Below are 21,939 nucleotides of genomic sequence, written 5' to 3' on the forward strand. Positions count from 1 at the left end.
ATGGAGAAAGGTCAGGGTATTTTCTCTGAAGACTCAGGATCACTACCTCAGCAGGCCGGTCAGGAAAACAAATTTACAGGTGTGTGCTCATTTCTTCATTTTTAAATGCAAGTCTGACCTACTTAAATCAATGAATGAGAGATTCACGGGCTCTATGTGACTGTTTCAGGCCATTCATATCCTACGGGGAAGATCCACATCATCGGAGACATTTTCCAGTTCACAGTCGATGTGAGCGAATTTTCTCCAGAGGATGTTATCATCACATCCTCCAACAACCTGATAGAGGTACATGCTGAGAAGGTGAGCCGTGCAGGACAGCCTGGTGCAGAAAATCTGCAATAGTCACCACAAAACAGTGAGGAAGCCTGATGTTTGATTTCTGAATTACTCCTCAGACTTACTCCTCAGACTCAGCTAAATAAGTACTTTGAATTTTGGGTGTAGATTATTTTTTGCATCCTACATCAATGCGGATAACGATAATATCGAAGAATAAGTGGATTAAATTAAAATACTTAAGTTATAGTCATGGCTTGTATTCGATGGATAACTGGAGCTGGATTACAGAACATCTCAAAGTTTGAAATCCTTTTGTATGTGACTGTGTAAATTTGAGTTTGGGCCTATAATTGGAGTTATAGTACTGTAATTTAGAGTATTAGGAATCCTGCTAGAAAATAACATGTGTATGTGTAAAATTATTATGTTCTTATAACTTATGCTCTTGTCATGCAGCTGGGAGAAGACGGCGCAGTTGCAAACACTTTTTCCCACAAATGCAAACTACCATCAGATGTGGACCCCACATCTGTAACCATGACCCTAGAAGACAGTGGGGTCCTGACTGTCAGAGCTCACAGGGTGCTTTAATGCCTCGTGTCTGACCTTTCAGCAATGGAGTTTAGCGACATCTGGCGGTGGGAGAATGAATCAACCATCTCAACATTAATGCATTAGAAAAGTCCCATTCCAGAGTTCTTGAAACCAACAATAGTGCAAATGCGATTCTAAAAAGTGCGATTTTCTGTGATGGCCTTGTTAACGTGGTGTGACATGTAAGGCCAAACAACGACGGGCTGCACAGAAATCTGCTGCTGATTGCTGAAATAAATGTGCACACCTCATGTTAATCAATTAACTGAAATCTTATCAGCATGTCTGTTGCAACTCAATGTCTGATTGATTCGTTCAATGTTATCTTACCTTATCTTAATGCCAGCTTTTTGTTTTTGTCCAAAAAACAAGGTTTGAAGCACCCAAAGGCAACATCATGAAATAGCCTGAAAGGACTGATGGCAGTGACGTATATACAGGTATATAGACATATCCCTGTATATATTTATTGTATATTCCTGCCTGGGCAGGTCTGGAAGGTAATGAGGATAAATACATATTGGCCAAAGCAATCATCAAAATTAAAGAAAATTTACAGAAGTTCCATCAAGTGAGAGCGGTCCAAACTACTGAGGAAACATCATTAACACAGGATGGCATCTTTACAATATATAAAACTGTGTTGGTGTGAGAGGGTGTCACAGGGGTCAAAAAGGCTCATTCAAATACTTCACAGAATAAACAAGCACCCAACTGGACTATGCAGCCAACCACAAACCTGAGCATATACTGCTAGATTTGAATAGCTATCATGAGTGATAAAGGGAGGTACTTGTACCAAAGGAAACAAAGCATAATATTATATCAGGAAGTCTGCCACGGTCAGCCTCATGGAAAGTAAGATTGTCTTCTGATTACCAACTTAAAAGAAATTACCTGTAGGTGGCGGTAACGCATCTAGAAGCTGGGTTGCCAGCAGAAGAAGAAGAAAAAGGGGCGTGACGTCACGCAGCAGCTGTATCTATGGCGGTTGTCAAGTGATATTTTAGTTTACGGAAGTTTTCATCAAGTGGCGGCACTGTGAGACATGGATTTGCCATTTGCTGACTGGAGTTCTTGTTGTTGAAGCGCTTTACGATTAGAAACAATGTTTGAAGTATTTGCAGCACTATTGCGGTTCAACAGTCTGCTTTTTTTAAATTAGAAACTGACCTCACATATAGTGATGCTAGCTGAGCATCATAGCTAAGATAACGATAGCAACATGGCACAGGTTCCTCCTCCCGGATCAGTCGTAGTAGCTGACTGGCATCGATGTAAGGACAGCAAAGAGTATTTCAGCAAAATTCTTCATAAGAAGAGACGCAAAAACTTTGGTATGACAATGCACTTTACAGTTTTGGTTGAATTACAATGGTTTCCCTGTTTTTAAAAGCCCATATCATTCATTTGTACATGTATCGTATGCTGTAACCAGGCCTTGATTATAAAACAATATTTCAGTAAATTTGCTCTCAGCCATTTTCTGTGATGTTGATGTTTGTTTTGTCATAACGGCTTCTAGATATATGGAAAGTTTGGTTGCATGTTTAAACACTAACTTGTCATATGAGGCTAAGTATTTCAACGTATGCTTGAGTTTGGCTGTTTAAAGAGGAAACGGAACAATGTAAAAATGTCGTGCGTTTTTTTTATAGGACAATCAGCATGACATACAAAACAAGATGACAAAACCGCATCAATGAAATACCACAGCAGAAAAAAACAACGCTTGTGGATTGTAGTATGTGGGTGTTAATGGGTATTTAAAATATTTGTGGTGACCTCTGATGACTAAGCAGATGTTGTGGGGGTAGAGTGACATATACTTAACATATCATGGAAATGAAATAACAGACCTAAAATAATTTAGGATTTTAATGTTCTTACATGGGAGCTACTTCATGCTGTCATATAGAAAACAAACATATAGCATACTCCATATCAGAAGTGTAAGACCTGTAAGTGACAGTGCGATCTTTGACCAGATACCATTTTGACGCTGAAAGTAAACCTTACTGATTGAATTACTTAAAATTGTGAAAGTTTTGGTCATTAGTCTGCGATACAGGAACAGTATGAGTATGATTGAGCAAGGTATGACTGTACTACACAACAGTTAATATGTTGATGGTTAAATTTGTATCACAGGTCTGTTGGAATCTCCTGTGATGCCCCCACATGTAGCTGTGGACACGGTTCACTATAAGATCTTCATCTCTGGCAAGAGTGGAGTCGGGAAAACTGCTCTTGCTGCACGTCTTGCAGGCCTGAATATTCCTAACGTGCACTATGAAACCACAGGTAGGTCCCTGCTCTACACTGACAGGGCAAAGTATTTTAAACAGTTGCTTTAATGTAAAAGTGAATCAGGTCAAAGAAATATTTGTCCAGTTTATCTTTTGCTGTTGAAGGTATTGAGACAACAGTGGCGTATTGGCCAGTGAAGCTGAGAGAAAGTGGCAGAGTGCTTTTCTTCCGTCTGCAGCTGTGGGACTGTGGAGAGAACGCCTTGCGCAGATTTGACCATTTGCTCCCAGTATGTATAAGATTTGTATCGAGTTATGAATGTGAAATAGAAAAAGGATTATACACCAGATCTTCTGTCAAATCACTGTTCCCTGTGTCTTCCAGTCCTGTAAGGAGCAGGTGGACGCCGTCCTTTTCCTGTTCTCCTTCACTGACAGGACTTCCTTTGATGATCTGTCTAATCAAATTGCTAAATGGACATCTGTTGGTCGTGTTGTGAAATTGGTGGTTGGTACCAAGTATCCTTTTGTGTTCTTTTTTTTTTAAGTCATTTTTAAGAATTTATGTATTTATATTCTCTGCACTTCTGCTACATCTGTGCAGCTAAAACATGCTCATCACTTCCTGAATCATTTTTGAGCTTTATCAATACAGAGGTAGACATTTGTCCTTAATGACTGCTTCAGATTTGACCTTTTCATGCACTGTGATGTGGCAGAAAGAGATGTGAGGAACTTCCAGGAGACGTGGAGCTTACCGGTGTTACGTGTGGGCGGGGAGGTCGGTGACGGGCTGGGTGACGTAGCCCCCCTCCTCAACTGCCTGGCAGAGAACCTGTGGCATCAGGACTGTGTCGCAGCCGGGTCAGCCAGCCACCATTCACAGCAGGAGACACTGACTGTACTTTGATACTAAGCATGACTTCTAGGAGGCAGTTAGAAGTGAACTTGCCTTCAGGTACAGTCACTCCAGGGTATCTTATTTTGAGGGACTGCATTTAGCAGCTGGCTTGGAAGAGCTTCAGATTCCTCAGGGTGAGATGGAGAAGGCTGCAGCTGAGATAAATGGACCATTTAAAGATGCTATAATCACCGCTGTGAGGATGATTTTCACTGTGAAACGTCTTCATTTCGCTCAGCTTGTGTCAGCAGGGTGCTATACTCTGTTAGTATGATAATACGCATCCAGATATCGTCTGGGATTGTGGTTTTATTATGTGATAAAGCTAGAATTCTGTCTCTCTACCTTGCGTTTCCTTGTCTTAAAGCCTGTGAGGTACAAAGTAATCTGTATTCTTGAAAAAGGAAAAAAAAGGTGTGCAATTGAATCAATCGCTCAAATAATCAATGTTTGGGTTTTTTTTGTCTTCATGCCATTAAGTGCCTGTATTTGATTACATAGTTAGCATATATGGTTCTCTCACTTTTGTTTTAAACAGCGCTGCTCCTCTTTTTTTCTTGGCATCAGTGACCTGTTTGGGAGGCATTTTTTCTTGTTTTTCATGGATTTCTGTTAGTATCAAAAGAACATATATATATAAAAGAGCCATAAGTCAGTCAAAACATTGTTCACTTAAAGGTATTGTGTTAAACATTGTGTCAGTATTTCACAGTGAGAAGATCAGAGGCTGCTTTTTCACATTGTCTTGTTACTAAGTTTATTCAGATTTGTTCCATTAGGCTGGTTTGATGGTCAGAAAATAAAGACATGACAATGCTTAAAAAGCAGCCAGTATTTTAATACAAGTCAACAAAACATTCCCAGTAATTAAAATCACCCTCTTACACCCCCTGTGCATCCTGTTAATTGTGACAAATTCAGTGCATGTTTGAATGTTTCATGTCGTGTCGTATGATGCTCTAAAGTGCCTCTGTCAAGAACATTATGAAGTGCAGTTAACTTAAATTTTAATTAATCTTAAAAATGTATATAATAGTAATGTGCAAGTTAAAATGACCCACGTTTGATGCATAAAATCAAAAAGCATAATCACGTTTCCATCACTGTTTAGCTGACAGCGCCTTCATCCACACCTCTTTATCTGACCTGCAATTTAAAAAAAAGAGCAGAATCACAGATGGATGACGTGCTGCTTAAGGAGATTTAGTCATTTAAAAAAGGTGTTGATCGTGTCCACTTGTACCTTGTATGTGTGACAAGTATCATGGCGGTCGGTTGTCCGTTTTGACTTTTAGACAGATGTAACACGAAGGAGTCTGGGGGGAGCCCCAGGGCCTCAGTCTTCAGATGCTCAGGGTGCACATGTGTGGGAAATTCAGCATGATCCACGACCGTGAACCTCTGATCCCTGGCAGGACGCAGAGAGATATTCAGTTAGCTGATGAAGGTTGTAATACTTGTGCAAAGCCTTTGCTGGTTTGCATCATTGCAAAAAAAAAAAAAAGAAAGAAAGGTTTTAATGTGCTAATGAAAAGCAACCAATAGCAGTCACCCCATTTTGCAAAAATGATTGTATGTCAAGTACTTCTTCGAGGAGATGATCAACAGGTCGTTGAAGAGGTGGAGGTAGACGCTGATGAAGGATAGTCTTGAGTTGTAAGCAGCCTCCACAGTCAGCTGTCTCACAGGACCCTGGTGCACCAGAAAACGCCCACTGACGACCACAGGAACTGACTGGAGGGAGGAAGAGGCAGTCGGAATTTATTGCCATCTGCAGGTTACATAACAGAATCAAGTCTGTTAAGATATGAAGACTGTTACAAATCTTACAATGAGAAAAAAAAAAAAGTCACCTTAACGTTGCCAAAATCCAGCAGCATTTCCAGGCAGACCAGCTCCTCAATTTGTTTCATTTTTCGGACTCCCCTGTCACACTCTGTCACTATCTAGTCGGAGCAGATGTAGTGATACCATTTTTTTTTTTATTTTCACAGTAATTTAAATGTAATTCTTGCTCAGCTGTTTTAAGCATAACTTGCACCAGTACTCTCCCTTCCAGTAACTCAGTCGCTCATTCCCCCGTTCAGTCCTGTCTCAGCATGAATTTACAGATCCGAACACCTGAAAGTGAAACAGCGTTACCTCATGAATGGCTTCGATTGCTTTTTCCAGATTTAACACTGAGTCAGAGCCTGGGTCAGACAGTTTCAGGATGCTCTGAAACGAAAGAAAAGCAAGCAGAAGCCTGAGCTGACTTCTGAAACATGTCACGCCAAGTTAAAAATACATATGTGGACACATATGAGTCAAAACCCTACCTCGAGGACGAGTTTAATGCGAGTGATTCTCTGGAAGGGAAGGACAAGGAATGACTTGAGGCTCTGTCTTTGACACACTGGGTCACTTTCAAGCTTCCTGATCGAATACAGAAAGTCTCGGTTCTGCTGCCTTGAAAGAGAAAGATGTGGTTGAATGAGGCTTATGAAAACTTGAGGTTGGAGGTATGAAGTGCAGAACAGAGACTCACAGCAGCTGGCTGACGAGGGCCTCTTGGTACATCATGTTTGTCACATATGGCACGTAGAGCCTGTGAAACTCTGGGCAGTGCTGAAGCACAATGTCTCCAACCTGAGATATTAACACGCTCTCTCCCAGTCGAGTTTCCAGATCCATAAGAAACCTAGAAGAGCCGGAACAACGCCGGCTCAGCATGAACACCAACACGACCAGTTAAATTAGAGATATTACAAATGTCTCACTTTTCGCTGGCTGCCATCACGCGACGAATGTTGGAGAACAAAACGTGATGCTCCATCTGAGACAGGGTCTGTTTCACTGCCTTCGACGCATAGAAATGATTGACGGCGACTCCGAGGCTCCTTAGGTAAGACGCTTCAGAGCCGATCAACTCAAACATTGCCTTCAGTGGGGGAAAATGAGAATTAATGATTTTTCCAGGCGACTCTCTCACTGTCACAATAATTAGAAATTCATTAGAAATTAGAAGTGAGGGATGAGGCTGATGTGTTACTTGCTCTTAACAGATCTCATCCCTGTTCAAAGCCTGATCTAGCTCATTCCTCTTAGCAATTAACCTCCACTGTTTCCCCAAAAACGAATTAAAAATGCATAATGTGTATAGTTATGCAGCTGAAACTAGTCTGTGGTGTTTTTAAGCAGGGGAGTGAAAGCATGCAGAGGCTGGGAGGTCAAAAAGAGGCCAACGTAGTCTTTCATTGATTCATGCATTCATTGACAAAATATCTAAAAAACCCCCAAAAAAACCCAAAACAAAACAGAAAAACACCAGACCTCCTCTATAATACACAAGCACTGCCTATAAACTGTACATGAAGATTAACGTGAACATTTCAAACTAACATGCTAAATGTTAGTCCTACACCATGCAAGTTACATGCTACATTTTAGTGTATAAATGATGAATTATTAACAGTTTTCACACCTCCTGAAGGCGAATCTCTCTGGTTGTCAAGCTGCTCAGCAGGCCAGACGCCTTCACCTCATCTAGCTCTTGCCAAAGGGTACATGGAGTCACCCTGACTGGGTGAGGTAGAGGTGAGGGTGGCGCTGCTTCAGGGTGGTTTAACAGAGGAGATGCAGCCACAGAGTGGCAGCGAGGGCTGAGACGTGAGTGCAGACCCTGCACATACTGCGGCGTTATCAGTTCAGACACGTAACTCTTGTTCAGTCTGTGCAGATCATCTTTCACTGCCTGCAGGCAGTAGTCCTGATACAACGGGACTGCAGAGCAGAAGACAAGGCACTTTACTTTGCTGTGAATAATTCATTATTAAATGCCCAAGTAGAAACCTGAACTTACAAAAGTCAATGTACTTTGACTGGAATGATACACTCAGCACTTCCTCCTCAGCTGGATCTGCTGCCCTGGATTTAAGCAGGCCACATTCAGTTCAAAGTTAGTGTAGAGATTATTTAGAGTCTAAAGATTTAAAGCCTCTCTTACCCTTCTGTGTTTTCATTGTGATCATCTAATGGAGACCAAGTTGGTTTTTCCTTCTCAAGTTGAGGTGCTGAGAACAGCTTGGGCATAGATGAGTGCATTTTTTTCAAATCCAACATGCACATTAAGACCACCGACCTGAGAGCTGAAGACATGTCTGTGGGAGGACTTAAAAAAAAGAAGACATTTCATCATCATAATCCTTCAAATAACTGAACTTTTCTAGATGCACCATGCGGTCCTTACCTGCCATCCTCCAGCTGGTTCAGGGAGTCACTGCTCTCGTCAAGGCCTCCAGTGTCCTGCAAACTGTTGGTTTCCAGAGAAAACCCTGAAGAAAGCTGCTCTCGTGTCCTCATGGATTGTATTTTTGATAACAAATGATTTACTGGATGATTATTTGCAAAGGAGGACTGTAGATTAGACATAATGCTACTGCTCGAACACATGCTGTTCTCATCTCTGCCATCACGTTGAGCCATTGAATGCTTTTGTCTGGAACTGGTCTCACACAAGGCTACAGTCTGAGTGTCACACAGCAGCAATCACAGAAACTGGAACCAGGTGTGGCTCTTTTTCAAGCCTCAGACAAACTAGTTGTGTCCCAGTTCCACACTTGAATGGCAGCTTGCTGGTTTTTAATCATCTTTTATGGTGGCAAACGCAATATTTTGGGGTTTTAGGGTTTTATTTTTGGCGTTGTGTCACCCGGGGCTTTGGGAAATTCAGATTTTTCACTATTTTCACACTTTTTTCAACAAGTGATTAATCAAGAAAATGATTGGTTAATTGATAATGAAATCACTAACTAAATTGCAGCTTAAATTTCAGTGAAAAGTGGCAACATATATTCAAAAAACTCTGTATGCATACTTAAGACTTTTTTCCATAATACATTGCACAAAGGAGGAGCTTCTCACAGTAAAAAAATCGGATGGTGGTTTGTGAACGCCTCAAAAGCAATCTTTGGAGAAGCATTTTTGAAACTAAATTTGCGCTGAGATGCATTGGTGCACGTATTGTAGCATTTCCTGTTTGTTTCCTGTTGCACAAAACCGTTATGCACACTGATTTCTTTATGTTAGCATATGTTCTGGAACTGGGACACACATACCAGCTCACAATACCAAGGTTTCAGAAGTCCTTTTTGAATTATGTTCATTTTGAAAAAGGGTTGTTTGCATTTACAGGAAGTAAGGAATACATTCGTACACAGTGTACAAATACTAGTTCCATTTTATTTTCAATTTAAAACTTCATACAAGATAAAAGTAGATAATTCAATCTGCCTGAACATTGTTGGTATATGACTGAAATAAAGCCATTAAAATACTTGATATATAATGTACGGACAAAACATCTGACAGGCATAAATGGCCGTATTCTAACAGATTACAAAATGAAAATGGGTGTTTTTAAAAGATATGAACACACTATGATGATTTGACACAAAATAAAAGGACTTTCTGAACAGGAGCTACAAACACTTTTGTAATCTACACATGGCAAAGCTCTCAAACTGTGGAGAATGATACATACAGTACAAGATAACCTTCTGTAATTCACATACTGAACCAAAAAATGCCATCTAGGATCATACGTCAACAAACATGTGGCTTGCTTGATATTTCAGTGATAATGGCCGTGTATGTAGGGGTATCCACTTATCTGGAGAAATTCATTGTAAACTTGATCAGAAATCAACCCTTCTCAACTGCAGCGGTTTCCACAATGTAGGTCCTCCATCATTGGGTTCTCATTTATGATTGAAGGGCCTACAAACATAAAAATCAACATGATGCTTTATTTATCAGCAAATTGCTTCAAATATCCATGTTTGCGCTGAATGATCTAAAGCTCAGCAGAGTTACTCTGAGGTGGAGAGCAGGAGCAACGCTACTCCAGTTTGAGATTTTTTTTCTTTATTGATGCTCCATAACTGAAACAACAATCATGTTATGACATATCGAAGGGGAAATTATAATGTTTAATGGTTCAAGAATCAATCATACATTGGGCATTTAATAATATGTCAATGTTGGACGAAAAAACAAGAAGAAAATCAATCTACCATACCAAATCTCTAAAAACCAATGAAATGGGTGGGCACCCAAAACATCTGCATGCAAACACACCTCACATATCTGCAATATCCAGAAAAGTATTACCAGTTGTCCTGTTTGTTCTTGGATATTCTGTGCGACAAACCAAGAGACAGCATTTCCCTGTGTTTATACGTGCTCCCTGCTAAGGAGGGACTGAGACGTCTGGATCAGTAACAAGGTATAAATAAGACAGATGCTGAGTTGGGAGGCTGGGGACTCGTATGACTAGTTATGAGTCTAGGTGGGCACAGTGATACTGCGGGCTAGTAGTGCCAGCAGAGCTAGCTCCACAACCCCATGGGCTCTTTCCAGTGCCTCTGCAGCCTCCATGGCAGAAAACCCTGCTGCCTGGATTCTCTGGATGTGCTCAGCTGGAAATTGTTCTATAAAGGGATGCGGAGAAGGGAGAGAAGGAGCTGGAGGTGCAAGCTGGGGAGCCTGAGCAAGAGGAGGAGAAGAGGGGGGTGAGGTGCTCGAAACTTCCTCAGGTGAGCCCACTGCCATAGACAGTGGGCTGAGAAAAGTGTGCTCAGTCTGGAGGCCAACAGTGTCTGGGGTGTTGGTGCCGGAGGCTCGTCCATCTGCAACCCCTCTCCCCTGCTGCCCCTCAGGAGGTTCCCTGAACTCCAGGTCCCCTGCAGGATCAGGAGGAACCTCTGGCTCAGGCTGAAAAATGCTGATGTTATTGGCTTCATCTTGCCCTCGGCTATCTGCCCTCCTCTCCCCGGAGTCATCTGGACGCTGCGGTGGTCCTTGGGCCTCCACAGTCTCTGCTCTATCTCCGCCCAGATGCTCATCCTGGCCAGAGAGGTCAGGCACAAGACACTTAGATGGTCCCTCATCAGACACAGCAGCAGCATGGTTGGCTTTGGCATCGCTTGATTCTGCACTGGCTGTGATGGCAGTAGAGGGGATATGCTGGGTGTTTTCAGGTGTCGGTGTGCATGGCTTGAGGGCCACTTCATCTGTTTCCTGTTTGAATGGATGAGAGGGGGAGCAGGAGGTGCTGCGGTTTTGGGATTGGGCCCGGTTGTTGGACACCAGCAGCTCGTGAAGCTCCATCAGAGCGGCCGCCAGTGAGGGGATGCTCTCGGAACTGGAGCAGTGCTCTCCTTCAGGCTGGTCCGTCTCAGAGGACACTGCGCCCTGGGAGGCAGTGGGGGACTCCATTTCAACCGAGTTGGATCGGCTAAGATCACTCGGACAGGCTTCTGTGACATCAGCTGCGTCAGACTCGGCCGCCTCCTGCTCCATGGGTTGAATGGGGGAAAGTTCCTCTGGATGGGGCTGCATGGAGCTGTTCATCACCTCGTCTGATTCAGAAACCCCCTCTGTGGCTCCAGGCTGTACCTCACCCCCTGGATACTGGGATACAGTAGTCACGTCTGAGTGAGGGGTACATGTACGGAGGACGTCTGTTGAAGGACTGGGTACAGGGGGCACTTCGGAGTTGCTATGAACAGGCAGAGGGCTGACCTGATGAGGTGTAGGACCAGAATCCTCTACTGGGGATGAAGGCAGAGGAGGCTCCTGGAGGCCAGATAGGGCCTGGCACAGCCCTGGTGCTGAGGCCTGTTCCATGGTGGCCGGGGCAGACTGAGAGCGATCCAGGGACTGGGGCTGGCCAGAGGAAGGGCTTTGGGAAGGGGAGGTGGATGAGGACATTTGGTGTAAGGTTCTGGGTAATGTAAATGGTGGGGGCTGCCGTGAGGTAGTTTGTCCATCTGCAGTGTCTATTTTAAGAGAAAATATAATTGAGAATTAAACAGCTGGAATTCGTGTGGACCCAGTCTGGAAGCATTATTCTGGACAATATGCATTTTAATAATATCAAAGAAAACAACCCAGAACACAGAAACTCTTTTTCTTGAATACCCGCTGCACATAGTTTGTTACTTGTGCTACTTTTTCCGCTTTTTTACACTTATATGTATTCAGAATAAATACATGAATAAGTACAAACAGAAGTACAACATCAATTAACCGATCCAGCAGCAAAATAACAGCAAAATAAAAGACAAAAATAGCAATGGACTAAGCACTGGCATGGACTTGTGAATTTGCAGTACCTGGTTGGTAGGGCCCTCTCCAGCTGTCTCCAAATGCATCAGTGCTGTCCTGCTCAGGGGTTAGGGCACACACCACACACATCATGCAAAGGGACGGAGAAAGTTAGCAGTCACACACAGAGCATGCACCAACTTATCAGCCTTTTCACACACACAGATGTGAAAAGTGTCATCCAAAAACAACTTGAGCCTATGTCCTGACAGAGAGCTCGCCGCGTAATCACACATCCTGCCACGGAACCTCAGAGAGCTCAATTGAGGTCACATCAGTTGAACATTTGAGAAAAATCACTTAACCTTAATAAAGACCAAAATGATTTGATTGATGCCTCTTCTCTGGTGGAGGACTGCCTTATTCCACAATGTGGCTGCTGTACCCGAACATGAGCCTGAATTCATTGCAACTTTTTTTTCCAATTCCATTTGCAATGCACAGCCTTCACTGGACAAGACTGCCAAATGGAAACAATGACAAAAGACTGTAGTGTATCAATGGCTATAGCACAAATGCCAGTGTGAGCCTTGAAAAGCATTAAAGGGAAACACATGATTATGGTTCGACAATCATAATATGGATAATCTAACCAAACAAGAGTGCTGTTACATATTAATCCAGTAAATTAAACACCTGCTAAACCAAGAAACTTCATCATGTGGATGCTAAAATCATCTAAAAATCCAATCTGCTCGTTTTTCTGCAACGTTGGCAACAATAGCCTAATACACCCAGAGATATGGATGTAAGGCCTAGCTATCAAGGTACAAACACTATAACTGAATGGTTGACAAATTTATATCACCTCACGGTACATATCGTCACACTGAGATGATATGGCACCATCCAGCTACGATCAGCCACTATTAGCAGATCAGCCATGCCAACATTTCTGTAGGAGCAAGCAGTTTGACTGACAACTGTACAATTCTTGATAAAGAGAAAACTCGCGTAATTATGAGGCCGTCATCTCATAATTATTAGAAAACTATCTCATAAATCAGAGGAAAAAAAATGTGGCAGTGGTCGCCATGTGACTGACACGACCATGCTCATACTCCCCTATTTACCTTGGTGTAAGTCTTTGGTTTGACATGCTGGGAGTTGTTAAGCTTGCTTAGCAATGTTGATGGTATTGTCATTAGTATGTCAACACTATGGAGCTATTTTTAGTCATCGTTCAAGTGCACACATGAAAACCATGCCATGCCCGGAAGTAAACTTGGACCCAAGCGTTTTACTGTCAATGCATTATTAACGCTAAAACAGTCTGTTAATCGCCAGCAGCAGGGTGTTTTAATCATGACAGCAAGATTCAGATTTCTCTTAGTGCTGCTCTGATATCTTACGGACTTTATTTTTTATTTCATTGTCTGTGTGAGACATTCTTGCTCATACAAATAACCACCTACGTTTCTATTAGTCCCTTCGTGCCTTCAAGTGCTGTTCTCACACTCCTTCAGAGATCCATCTGCACTGTAGTCCAACACAGAATCTGACAACATTTAACAGCCCATGCTGAACTCACTGCAGTAAGACACACTCAGCGCTGTCGATTAGCACTGATGGCTCCTTGCTAACGGAGTGTGTCAAGTGGTTAAGTGTTTTCTCCATAGATCCCCGAAATACAGGTGTTTATAAATACATTAAACAATAACAGCATCACACCCACAAAAGGCAGCTCAAATCATAATAATGATGATAAATTTGAAAAAAAGTGCCTTTCATGTAACCCAAGATTTTCCATACAGAAAACAAGCAATAGGCTAATCATGAGTGTTTCCTTTTAAGCCTAAAAAGCTTGATCTTATCCCAAATCTAATGTATATTCTTTTCTTATACGTGTATGCTTATATTTACCTTACAGACCTCATCTTATTCTAAAGCACATTCAATTTGCTGAGGTGATGACATGAAGTGATCACGTAGCTGAAAATTCAGATGACTGCATCAATGGGGTTGAGAGTAAGAAGCTTTAAGTGGCACATGCAAATGTGGTTCTACCTGAGCTGAAAAAAGCCCAATCACAAACAAGCTGCAGAGATGGGAGACTGTTTCTTACCGCTTTCCTGTATGGACCTCTGAAGTGCCTCTGCCAGTTCTCTGTCAGCTATCTCATCTGGACGGGCGTCTTCACGCCCCTCTGCTCCGTATGCCAGTCGGGCACACTCTGGCAGCTCTGCTTCAGACAGGAAGCGGGTTTCAGTGCCCGTGGTGCCTATTAGAAGCACACTCTTCTTCAGGTCGATCGAACACTAGAAGAAAAACAGGACAAGTAATGCTCTCAGATATTCTTCAGCTTTCCTGTGCATTTGGATTACAGAGAACAGAAAATGGAAACCCCTGTGTTATCTAATTGATTCCAATCTAATACTGTACTGCACACTGTGATCAGATAGAAGAAGCTCACACCTGGTGTCTCTTCAGCATATCCAGTCCAAGCAGCATGTCCATCGGCTGGTCCTCCAAGATGGAGAAAGAACATGGAAGGAAATCTCCCTCTATCTGGACCTGAGCTACATCAGCACAAGACACACAATTTTAACTGACATGTCATGCAGAGATTTGGGTATGAATGAAACTGAAGGTACAGATCAAGTTTGGGGAAATTATTCTACCAGTCAGACAATCTCTGATGTCACGTTTTATCTCTGCGTGCAGTTTCAAAAGGTATATCGAAAGGTAAGCTTAGCCTTGCTTAGCTAGCTTGTGGGCATCTGCAGGAAGTAATGAACTTCATGTCTGCCAATGCCTTTGTTAAACTTGCAGTGATGATGTTTCTTACAATGCCACACACTGTACAAAATCCAACAGCCAAGTTATTATTCTGAAGTACTTATTTCAAAGCACAACTATGGGTGAGAGTAAATAGGAAGTGGACTCAAGTACATCCAGTAAATGTGCCAGGCTAGGCTATCTAATGATTCAGCACGTTCTCAATGCAGAGTTTCCCTGAGTGTTGCCAGGAAAAATGTCTGCTAAAACTGAAATAGCATACATTTAACATTCTTCTGAGAAATAGTATGGACTTGCATCCAAAATACAGTGTCACTCAAAGAGAACACCCAAAAAAAAAAACAAAAAACAAATCCAACACCCACCCAAATGAACTCTGCCAATGATCTTCTGTGTGCCCACTCCCTTGGCGATCCCGGCCCAGCGACGGTCCACCAGCCGCATGATGTTACAGCGCTCAGCACATGCTTGGCTCATGATGGTCATCTGGGCTCCTAAAAGACAAAGAACGTCAAGCTCTACAAAACGTTTAAACCTAACCAAAAATCTAAAATGGCCTGTGTAATGAAGACACAATGATAAATCCCTGGGGGGGGACACTGAATTCATTGTCAAGACTGACACCAAATTCAAGCCACACTTAGGCTACCGTGCAAGAAAGGGGGTAAAGCTACCAGCCTCCATCTGAGTCAGACCTTGAAAAAAATCAAAAATATCTTGTTCTCTGAACAGCACAGGATGGTGACTGTACCACACAAGCTGCAACAAGTACACTGCCACTCTGAAATTACTGATACTTTGTATCACATAAGCGATCACCTCACTTCCCATTCCCTATTCAACTCGCCACTCTTCAGGCTGCAGCTGACAGAAGACATGCACTATAATTTTGTCCGTGAAAATCTTGATAATGATTTAGGGACAATGGCATGGCTGGATAGCTTAATATTTTCATAGCATGGTCACTTTTCTTTGAAACATGACCATGCTATAAGCGGGATAATGCCCTTCGAAGTGTGGACACCTCATAGGGCATTATCCCTTACATATTTCTGGCCGTTCCGGATCTTGGTTGAGTCATACTGGCGTTGTAAAGATCACAAGGGGAATGAGATCACAAGTAGAAGTCTCGGTTCACCCTCAGGGCAGGGTGAGGAGTTCAGATATCCAGAAAGAGCTCAGGTTTGAACCTCTGCGTTGTTACATTGAAAGGAGCTTGCTGAGGTGGGTCAGGCATCTGGTTAGGATGCTTACCTTTTGACTAGTATGCATTTTTTTTTTTAAATTCTAATTTACTTATGGCAACAGAAAAAGAAAGTAGCTATAAAGAGGTGGTTAGAAGAAATGCTCCAACTTAAGTGTGTTTGAACATGAACATGCTTTTTCAAACACTGTGTTGTTGCTAACAAGTATTGCATTGAGGAAATTAAAAAAGTAAAGCATTTTGAGGCGCAATAAACATCAATGTTTCCTAAGCACACGGAAATGAGTGATTAATGATGATGGTTTAAGTGTTAGGCAAAACAATTAGGCTATGATTTTGTAATACTGACGTAGAGTACTAACTTCATCGTTGCTTATCTTGTAGGGACGCCCAGATCGATTGGTCACTGATCGTTGTCAGCTGATATCCAGCAAGAATATGCAATCGACACTGCTCAGCTTTCTCACGTGTGTGTTATCAAGTGTCTAGGTACTCTGTAGGTACTCTGTTTTGCTAATATCTCAGTACAACTAAACTCCTTCTCCTTCAGAGAGCAGTATCCTCCTGCCAGCCCCACACACAACAGATCCACACACTGACTGCCTACACAGTGTAAAAGGAGGGGGAGGGAGACCCCAGCACTGTTGGCAGAACAGCCGTGCATTGCGTCGCTGACAGTTGCTTGCTACAAATAAAGTCTGTAAGAGGGTCTGAAAAGAAGCTAAATCTAGCCGGAAAGTTCCAAAGTTGACAACGCTGCGGGTGTGATCATGTTTTGAATGTGCGCAGAGGAGGGGCTGTTCACTGATGGCTCCACTGTTAATATGTTTGTGAGAGAGAGACAGAGGGAGAGGCTGAGCAAATCAATGTGCTTCAGCTCTACAGAGGAAAAAGATTATCCTCACATAATGTTATGTATGTAATTACAAGGCATATTTCAGTTGTCCCTCTAGACTCTCTGTAGCAGTGATGCTTGGGAGTCCTTTGTTTGAACACACTGATTGAATTGCTGATTCCTGATTGAACAGACTAAGTACAAGCATGCTGTTGACAGAATAAACCAGCAAGATTGACTTTGTGGTTCTTTACTTACACACTGTACAGATCCTGATACACTATATAGCAGTCAAACTGACCTATAATACTCTTATACCAGTTGCTATAACAAAACAAAACAAAACAAAACAAAACAAAACAAAACAAAACAAAACAAACAATCGGGATCAGCCAATATGTAGCACACCAACATTTCAGTAGCATTCCTGTTCATGACCAGAAAATTGTAACTACGACAGATGGGATCAGGATTTAATGCTCATTACCTGAGTCAACAAAAGCTTTCACAGGGTGCCCATTGACTTTGCAGTTAATGTACAGCATAACCACCTGTCCAAAGCTTTCTGGGGCCTCCTCCATGGCAATGGTCATGTTTTCTTCCACATTGTGCTGCCTGGAATACGAACAAATCCAAGGGTAAAAAATAAAAACATGCTACCTAAGTTTGGCGAACAAGCTACTTTGCCTTGAGGTAGTTCTTAACAGTAAAGTCAAATTCATGACAATTACAAATATCATTATGCTACAAATCATTACACTGCAATATCTGGTGGTCAACAAAATGTGTGGTCTACACCATACCTGATATCCTCCTCAATCTTTGCTTGGGCTTCCAAATCAAAAGGATCAGCTGTCAGAAGTCTAATCCTCTCTTGTTCTCTCTTGGCTCGATCCTGCTGTTGTTCCTGCAGCACTTTGGTGAAACGCTCTGGGGAAAAATAGACCATTAAACTGACTGATTCATATCTGCTTAACAGTAAAAGACCATAAACACAAACTGAGGCATGTGGAGCCATTGCCTCTTTTTTCTGTTTACCCAAGTCTCCGCTCAGCAGGGCCTCAGCAAGTGGCGGGTTTCGCTCCTTGAGCAGTGAAAGCTCATGTGGATTGGATAATAGCATCTGCTGAAGTAAGGAAGGGTCATCCAGCCCCTGAGGTGAGGAGCCACGAAAGGCCATCGGCGTGGAAGTTTGTGCGGCGGGCGGTTGCTGCTGCTGTGACTGCTGATGCTGCGGTGACTGTGAAGCCTGTTGCTGTGGCCTTACGGTACCCCGTTGACTGGTTGAAGAAGAGGTGCCAGGGACTGTTATAGAACGAAAATCAATGTGGGGCAGACCTAAGGAGCACAGAGGACAAACGGTGAAAGATTAGCATTTTGCATGTACAAAAACCCTGCTTATTAAATACAGAGAGATGATGCATTAATCTGTACACTACATACACTTGTCTCTCCCTGTAAACTGCACTTACTTCCCTCATACTTTCGATGACTCATTTGATTTTGTCGCAACCAGCCAGCCCCTCCCATGATAAAAAAAGAAAAGAAAAAAAGCTACTCTACTTCGCTAACTAGAACTAACACCAGCAATACAGGTTAGATGAGTGTATTAATGTATTTGGATGTGAAAGAAGCAGCACCTCCCTCTCAAAATTTAGAGTAAATAAAAAAGCAGTAATGTTACTTATCAGTGTCCTTTTCGTTGTTTTAGTCTTGCCCATTTTTGAACTTTCCATTCTAGTCTGTCTCAAAAAGTTGCAACCCATCATCCTTCTTCTTGTGGACACACATCAAACCACGTGACAACATTGCACCCACAAAGGAGTTTCATGCAAAATTAATGCACAGTAATCAGCATCTTAACTGGAATTTGGTATCAGACTGGGGTCAATAGCTTTCATAGATTTTTATCAAACACGTGTGTTACCTGGGAAGGCTGGCTGAGTTGGTGGTGGCCTTCTGTCAGCTTGCCTGAGAACCACCACATCTCCATCCTTAACACCGTAGGTCCCCAAGGCACGAGTGGGGTCTTTTAGGTGCTGTTCTACATATGTGATCTGTTTATACAAAACATACAGAATTACATTTTATAATCATTATGCAGAACATTTATAAATTGTTGCTTCCTTTGTATTTGATGTGGATATTAAGATTAGAGAACCCACATGACTGGATAAACTAAGCATGCTTAACACAGATTCAGTAGATCACAAAGCGCAGCAGTCATTAGGTGGCACTTGCTTTAGCAAACTCTAGTTTTCCATAAGTAAACCAGACTACTTATGTATATAGTTGAAGTATAGTATAGTATAGTTTACAGTTTCACTGACTAGCTAATTCAGTGGTCTACCTGACTACACTTCCTTCCAACAAGATCTACAAAGTTCTATTACTGCAGGCCACTTGGCTGGTGTCATGGTGCCAAGTTGACTTATCACACTCACTTTCTGTTTCCCTTTACCCACGAACATATTTTATATGCACAGACCAAACTCTAGAAATTGGGAAAGGAAGGTGAGGTATGTTTGAAGCCAGTTTTCTAAGGCAATAGTGTTGGATTGCGTTGTACAGTCTGCTCAAAACGCATCAAATCCTCATCATTTAGAAACTGAAATTAAATAACTTCACTTTTTGCTAGAAAAGTAAAAACAATCCCATAGATTTACTATCTAAATATCTGCCAATTCATTTTCTGTCAATTGATAGATCATTTAAGCTACTCGCATGTAACATTGGCCCAATCCAACCTAAACTACTGACATACAAGCTGAAATAGAGTTGACTGTAAACCTGTCTGATATAGCCCCAATAAAGACATAATTAGAGCTCTGCAAGCGAAGTATACACTGCACGGCAACATTGAATGCGTTGAGGTTATTGCGTAACGTACCTGTGTTTTTGGTCTATAAATCTGATGGCTCGACAATTCTCCAATAAACTTAAAAACTTCTCTAAAGTTACCGTTACAATTATGCTAGGCATATACCACGTCAACCATGTGTGTAGTTTGTTGAAGTATCTTAGCATGTTTTAGTGACCAAGACTTGATCTCTGTCAAGACGTAACATTCCCCCATATCTTGAGTTAACATTAGAAAACCGTTAACTAACGTTACTTGTGACACGGACGTTTGACTAAATAAAGAAGCAAGTGTTTAAGTTACTGGGGGAAACCTCATGTAACCGTTAGCCTAAACAATTGCCCTGGCACTGTTAACGACTCAGACAACAATTAGCTTCATTGGTTTGCCATTAGGTTGACTTTCGGTCAGGTTATGGTAAAGCGACAAGTCTGTCTGTTGTTGATAACCGAAGCTTCGCAACATTCGGTCCATCAAACAGGAAAAGTCCGATTCATGCTAGCAAGTCAGCTAGCTGGCTAGCTATTCGCTACGTTAGCTCTCTGGCTACAGCTAGCCTGAGTCTTACCTGAATTTCTCCAGCTGGGATTCCTGATTCCAGTTCGCAAAGTGCTACAAAGTCTCTCAGCTCCAGGTCTGGGGACACATCGAGGGCGAAGGTGGTTTCTGGACGATCCCTCGGCGCGCAGAAAACGGTGACCAGCATCGCTTTTTTGGGGTAGAATCACTAGACAAACCCGCTGCAACAGGACTGCGGTTGGTGTGTTTAGTTCCTTGTCTCACAGATGAAAACCAAATTGTTCTGTGGATTTTTCCAAGTTTTAAAGACGTGTTTCAGTAGAAAAGGCGTCAAAGGGGAAACACAGAAAGACAGTGACTGCTTTGCACTTACTGGGTAAAAGCCTGATGTGACAGATTCTCTTAAATAAACAACTAAACATCAAGTATTGCTCAATACTGCCGCATTTCATCCAGCTTGTTTTTTCGACATGTCGCATTACAGAATTTGAGTCGTGAATACTTCTTCCTATTCTTGTGTGGGGTTTATTGGCGGTTGGTGCATTACCGCCACCAACTGGACTGGAGTTTGGACAAGAGGTTACGCAGTGAAATAAAATAAATAAATAAATAAATACATAATAATAAAAAAAGTAGATTATGTTACTTAACTCAGTTTCTTTAATGAACTTAACAATGTAATATTGTATCTTGCCTGGTGATTTCCCCAGAAGTCCTGTTAGTGTAAAATCATGGTGAGCAGTTTCCAGTAGGGTGCTTACCTATTTTATGCAATGGGCGATTGAGACCTGTGTGACCTATCCTCAGATGTGTTACAATGTTTTCTTCCCTATGTTTGCAGCCCACCTTCCTCCCATTACCAACATGCCTTTGTATTTGTTATAGGTGCCTTCCGGTTTCACTGATGTCCCTATTTTGCCATGTAGACTGTGTATACTTCCTGATGAATGGTTTAACTTCAGCTTTGCTTAGTGGAACTTGCATGTCTACTTGTGTAATTCGGAGTGTTTGTTTGGCCAGAATATCTGTCTGCTCATTTCCTTCCACACCCACATGAGCAGGGACCCTGATAAACCGTCTGAATATGCCTTTAACATGCGTTCTGTACATTATTAGGAATATTTCATTGATTATATCCATTCTGAATGCTGATCTGAGTGAACTGTGGGGCTGTACTGTAAATTATTTAATCCTACGACTCTTGCTTTTGTGTCACCAATCCAACCAAAACTCCTGAAATTAGTTTCATTGTGTTCACGGCAGTCAGTTAAAATTTCTTGGCAGGATGCTTATCACTATGCTCCTGGAGATTGACCCAGTATGCCAACATTAGTTTACCTCTCCTAATTCGCCGAGGCAACTCTCCCATTTCCACCTGCATCGCTGACACTGGAAATGTTTAAATGCTTCGCTTCAGATTCTCAGGGCCTGAGCTTACAAAACATCCAGCTACTTGAGATTTGACTCTGCTGTTGACATATAAGCTATACATACATAATCAAATATCGATCTCATGAGCACCCAGTATATATTTTGTAGAGATGACCGACTTGCTCCCCAATCCTGTCCTGCCAGACACTGCAGCACATTCAAGAACCTCTTACTTTT

At 42.1% G+C, this 21,939-nt stretch overlaps 4 protein-coding genes across 5 annotated transcripts; 2 read left to right on the forward strand and 2 right to left on the reverse strand.

Annotated features, from left to right (window-relative positions):
- On the forward strand, positions 1-873 carry LOC121612555 (heat shock protein beta-7-like). Its single transcript, XM_041945515.1, has 3 exons — positions 1-79; positions 170-303; positions 739-873. The coding sequence occupies exons 1-3, from the start codon at positions 1-3 to the stop codon at positions 871-873; spliced, it is 348 nt and encodes a 115-aa protein (XP_041801449.1).
- Positions 874-1,882: 1,009 nt separating this feature from the next.
- On the forward strand, positions 1,883-5,151 carry cplane2 (ciliogenesis and planar polarity effector 2). Its single transcript, XM_041953204.1, has 5 exons — positions 1,883-2,213; positions 3,028-3,180; positions 3,291-3,415; positions 3,511-3,644; positions 3,813-5,151. Exons 1-5 carry the CDS (start codon positions 2,102-2,104, stop codon positions 4,033-4,035), a joined length of 747 nt encoding a protein of 248 aa, XP_041809138.1. The 5' UTR covers positions 1,883-2,101; the 3' UTR covers positions 4,036-5,151.
- Positions 4,824-9,132, reverse strand: si:ch73-15b2.5 (rho guanine nucleotide exchange factor 19). The gene is made up of 12 exons (XM_041953166.1): positions 8,255-9,132; positions 8,012-8,176; positions 7,868-7,932; positions 7,490-7,788; positions 6,786-6,946; positions 6,554-6,706; positions 6,345-6,474; positions 6,169-6,243; positions 5,880-5,972; positions 5,612-5,760; positions 5,270-5,434; positions 4,824-5,172 (listed from the first exon to the last, which is right to left on the reverse strand). The coding sequence occupies exons 1-12, from the start codon at positions 8,488-8,490 to the stop codon at positions 5,127-5,129; spliced, it is 1,737 nt and encodes a 578-aa protein (XP_041809100.1). The 5' UTR covers positions 8,491-9,132; the 3' UTR covers positions 4,824-5,126.
- A 94-nt stretch (positions 9,133-9,226) lies between these two features.
- On the reverse strand, positions 9,227-20,804 carry ddi2 (DNA-damage inducible protein 2). 2 transcript variants are annotated; one of them, XM_041953192.1, is made up of 10 exons: positions 20,381-20,804; positions 18,880-19,009; positions 17,991-18,290; positions 17,756-17,882; positions 17,440-17,567; positions 15,279-15,407; positions 14,590-14,693; positions 14,240-14,432; positions 12,183-12,231; positions 11,747-11,846 (listed from the first exon to the last, which is right to left on the reverse strand). In XM_041953192.1, exons 1-9 carry the CDS (start codon positions 20,516-20,518, stop codon positions 12,221-12,223), a joined length of 1,260 nt encoding a protein of 419 aa, XP_041809126.1. In that variant the 5' UTR covers positions 20,519-20,804; the 3' UTR covers positions 11,747-11,846; positions 12,183-12,220. The 2 variants fall into 2 exon arrangements, with proteins under 2 accessions (XP_041809115.1, XP_041809126.1); XM_041953181.1 differs by lacking the exons at positions 14,590-14,693; positions 15,279-15,407; positions 17,440-17,567; ... (2 more) ...; positions 18,880-19,009; positions 20,381-20,804 and having other exon boundaries at positions 9,227-11,846; positions 14,240-14,331.
- Between the last annotated feature and the right edge of the window lie 1,135 nt (positions 20,805-21,939).

The sequence above is a fragment of the Chelmon rostratus genome, chromosome 2, assembly GCF_017976325.1.
Source record: "Chelmon rostratus isolate fCheRos1 chromosome 2, fCheRos1.pri, whole genome shotgun sequence".
NCBI lineage: Eukaryota > Metazoa > Chordata > Actinopteri > Chaetodontiformes > Chaetodontidae > Chelmon > Chelmon rostratus.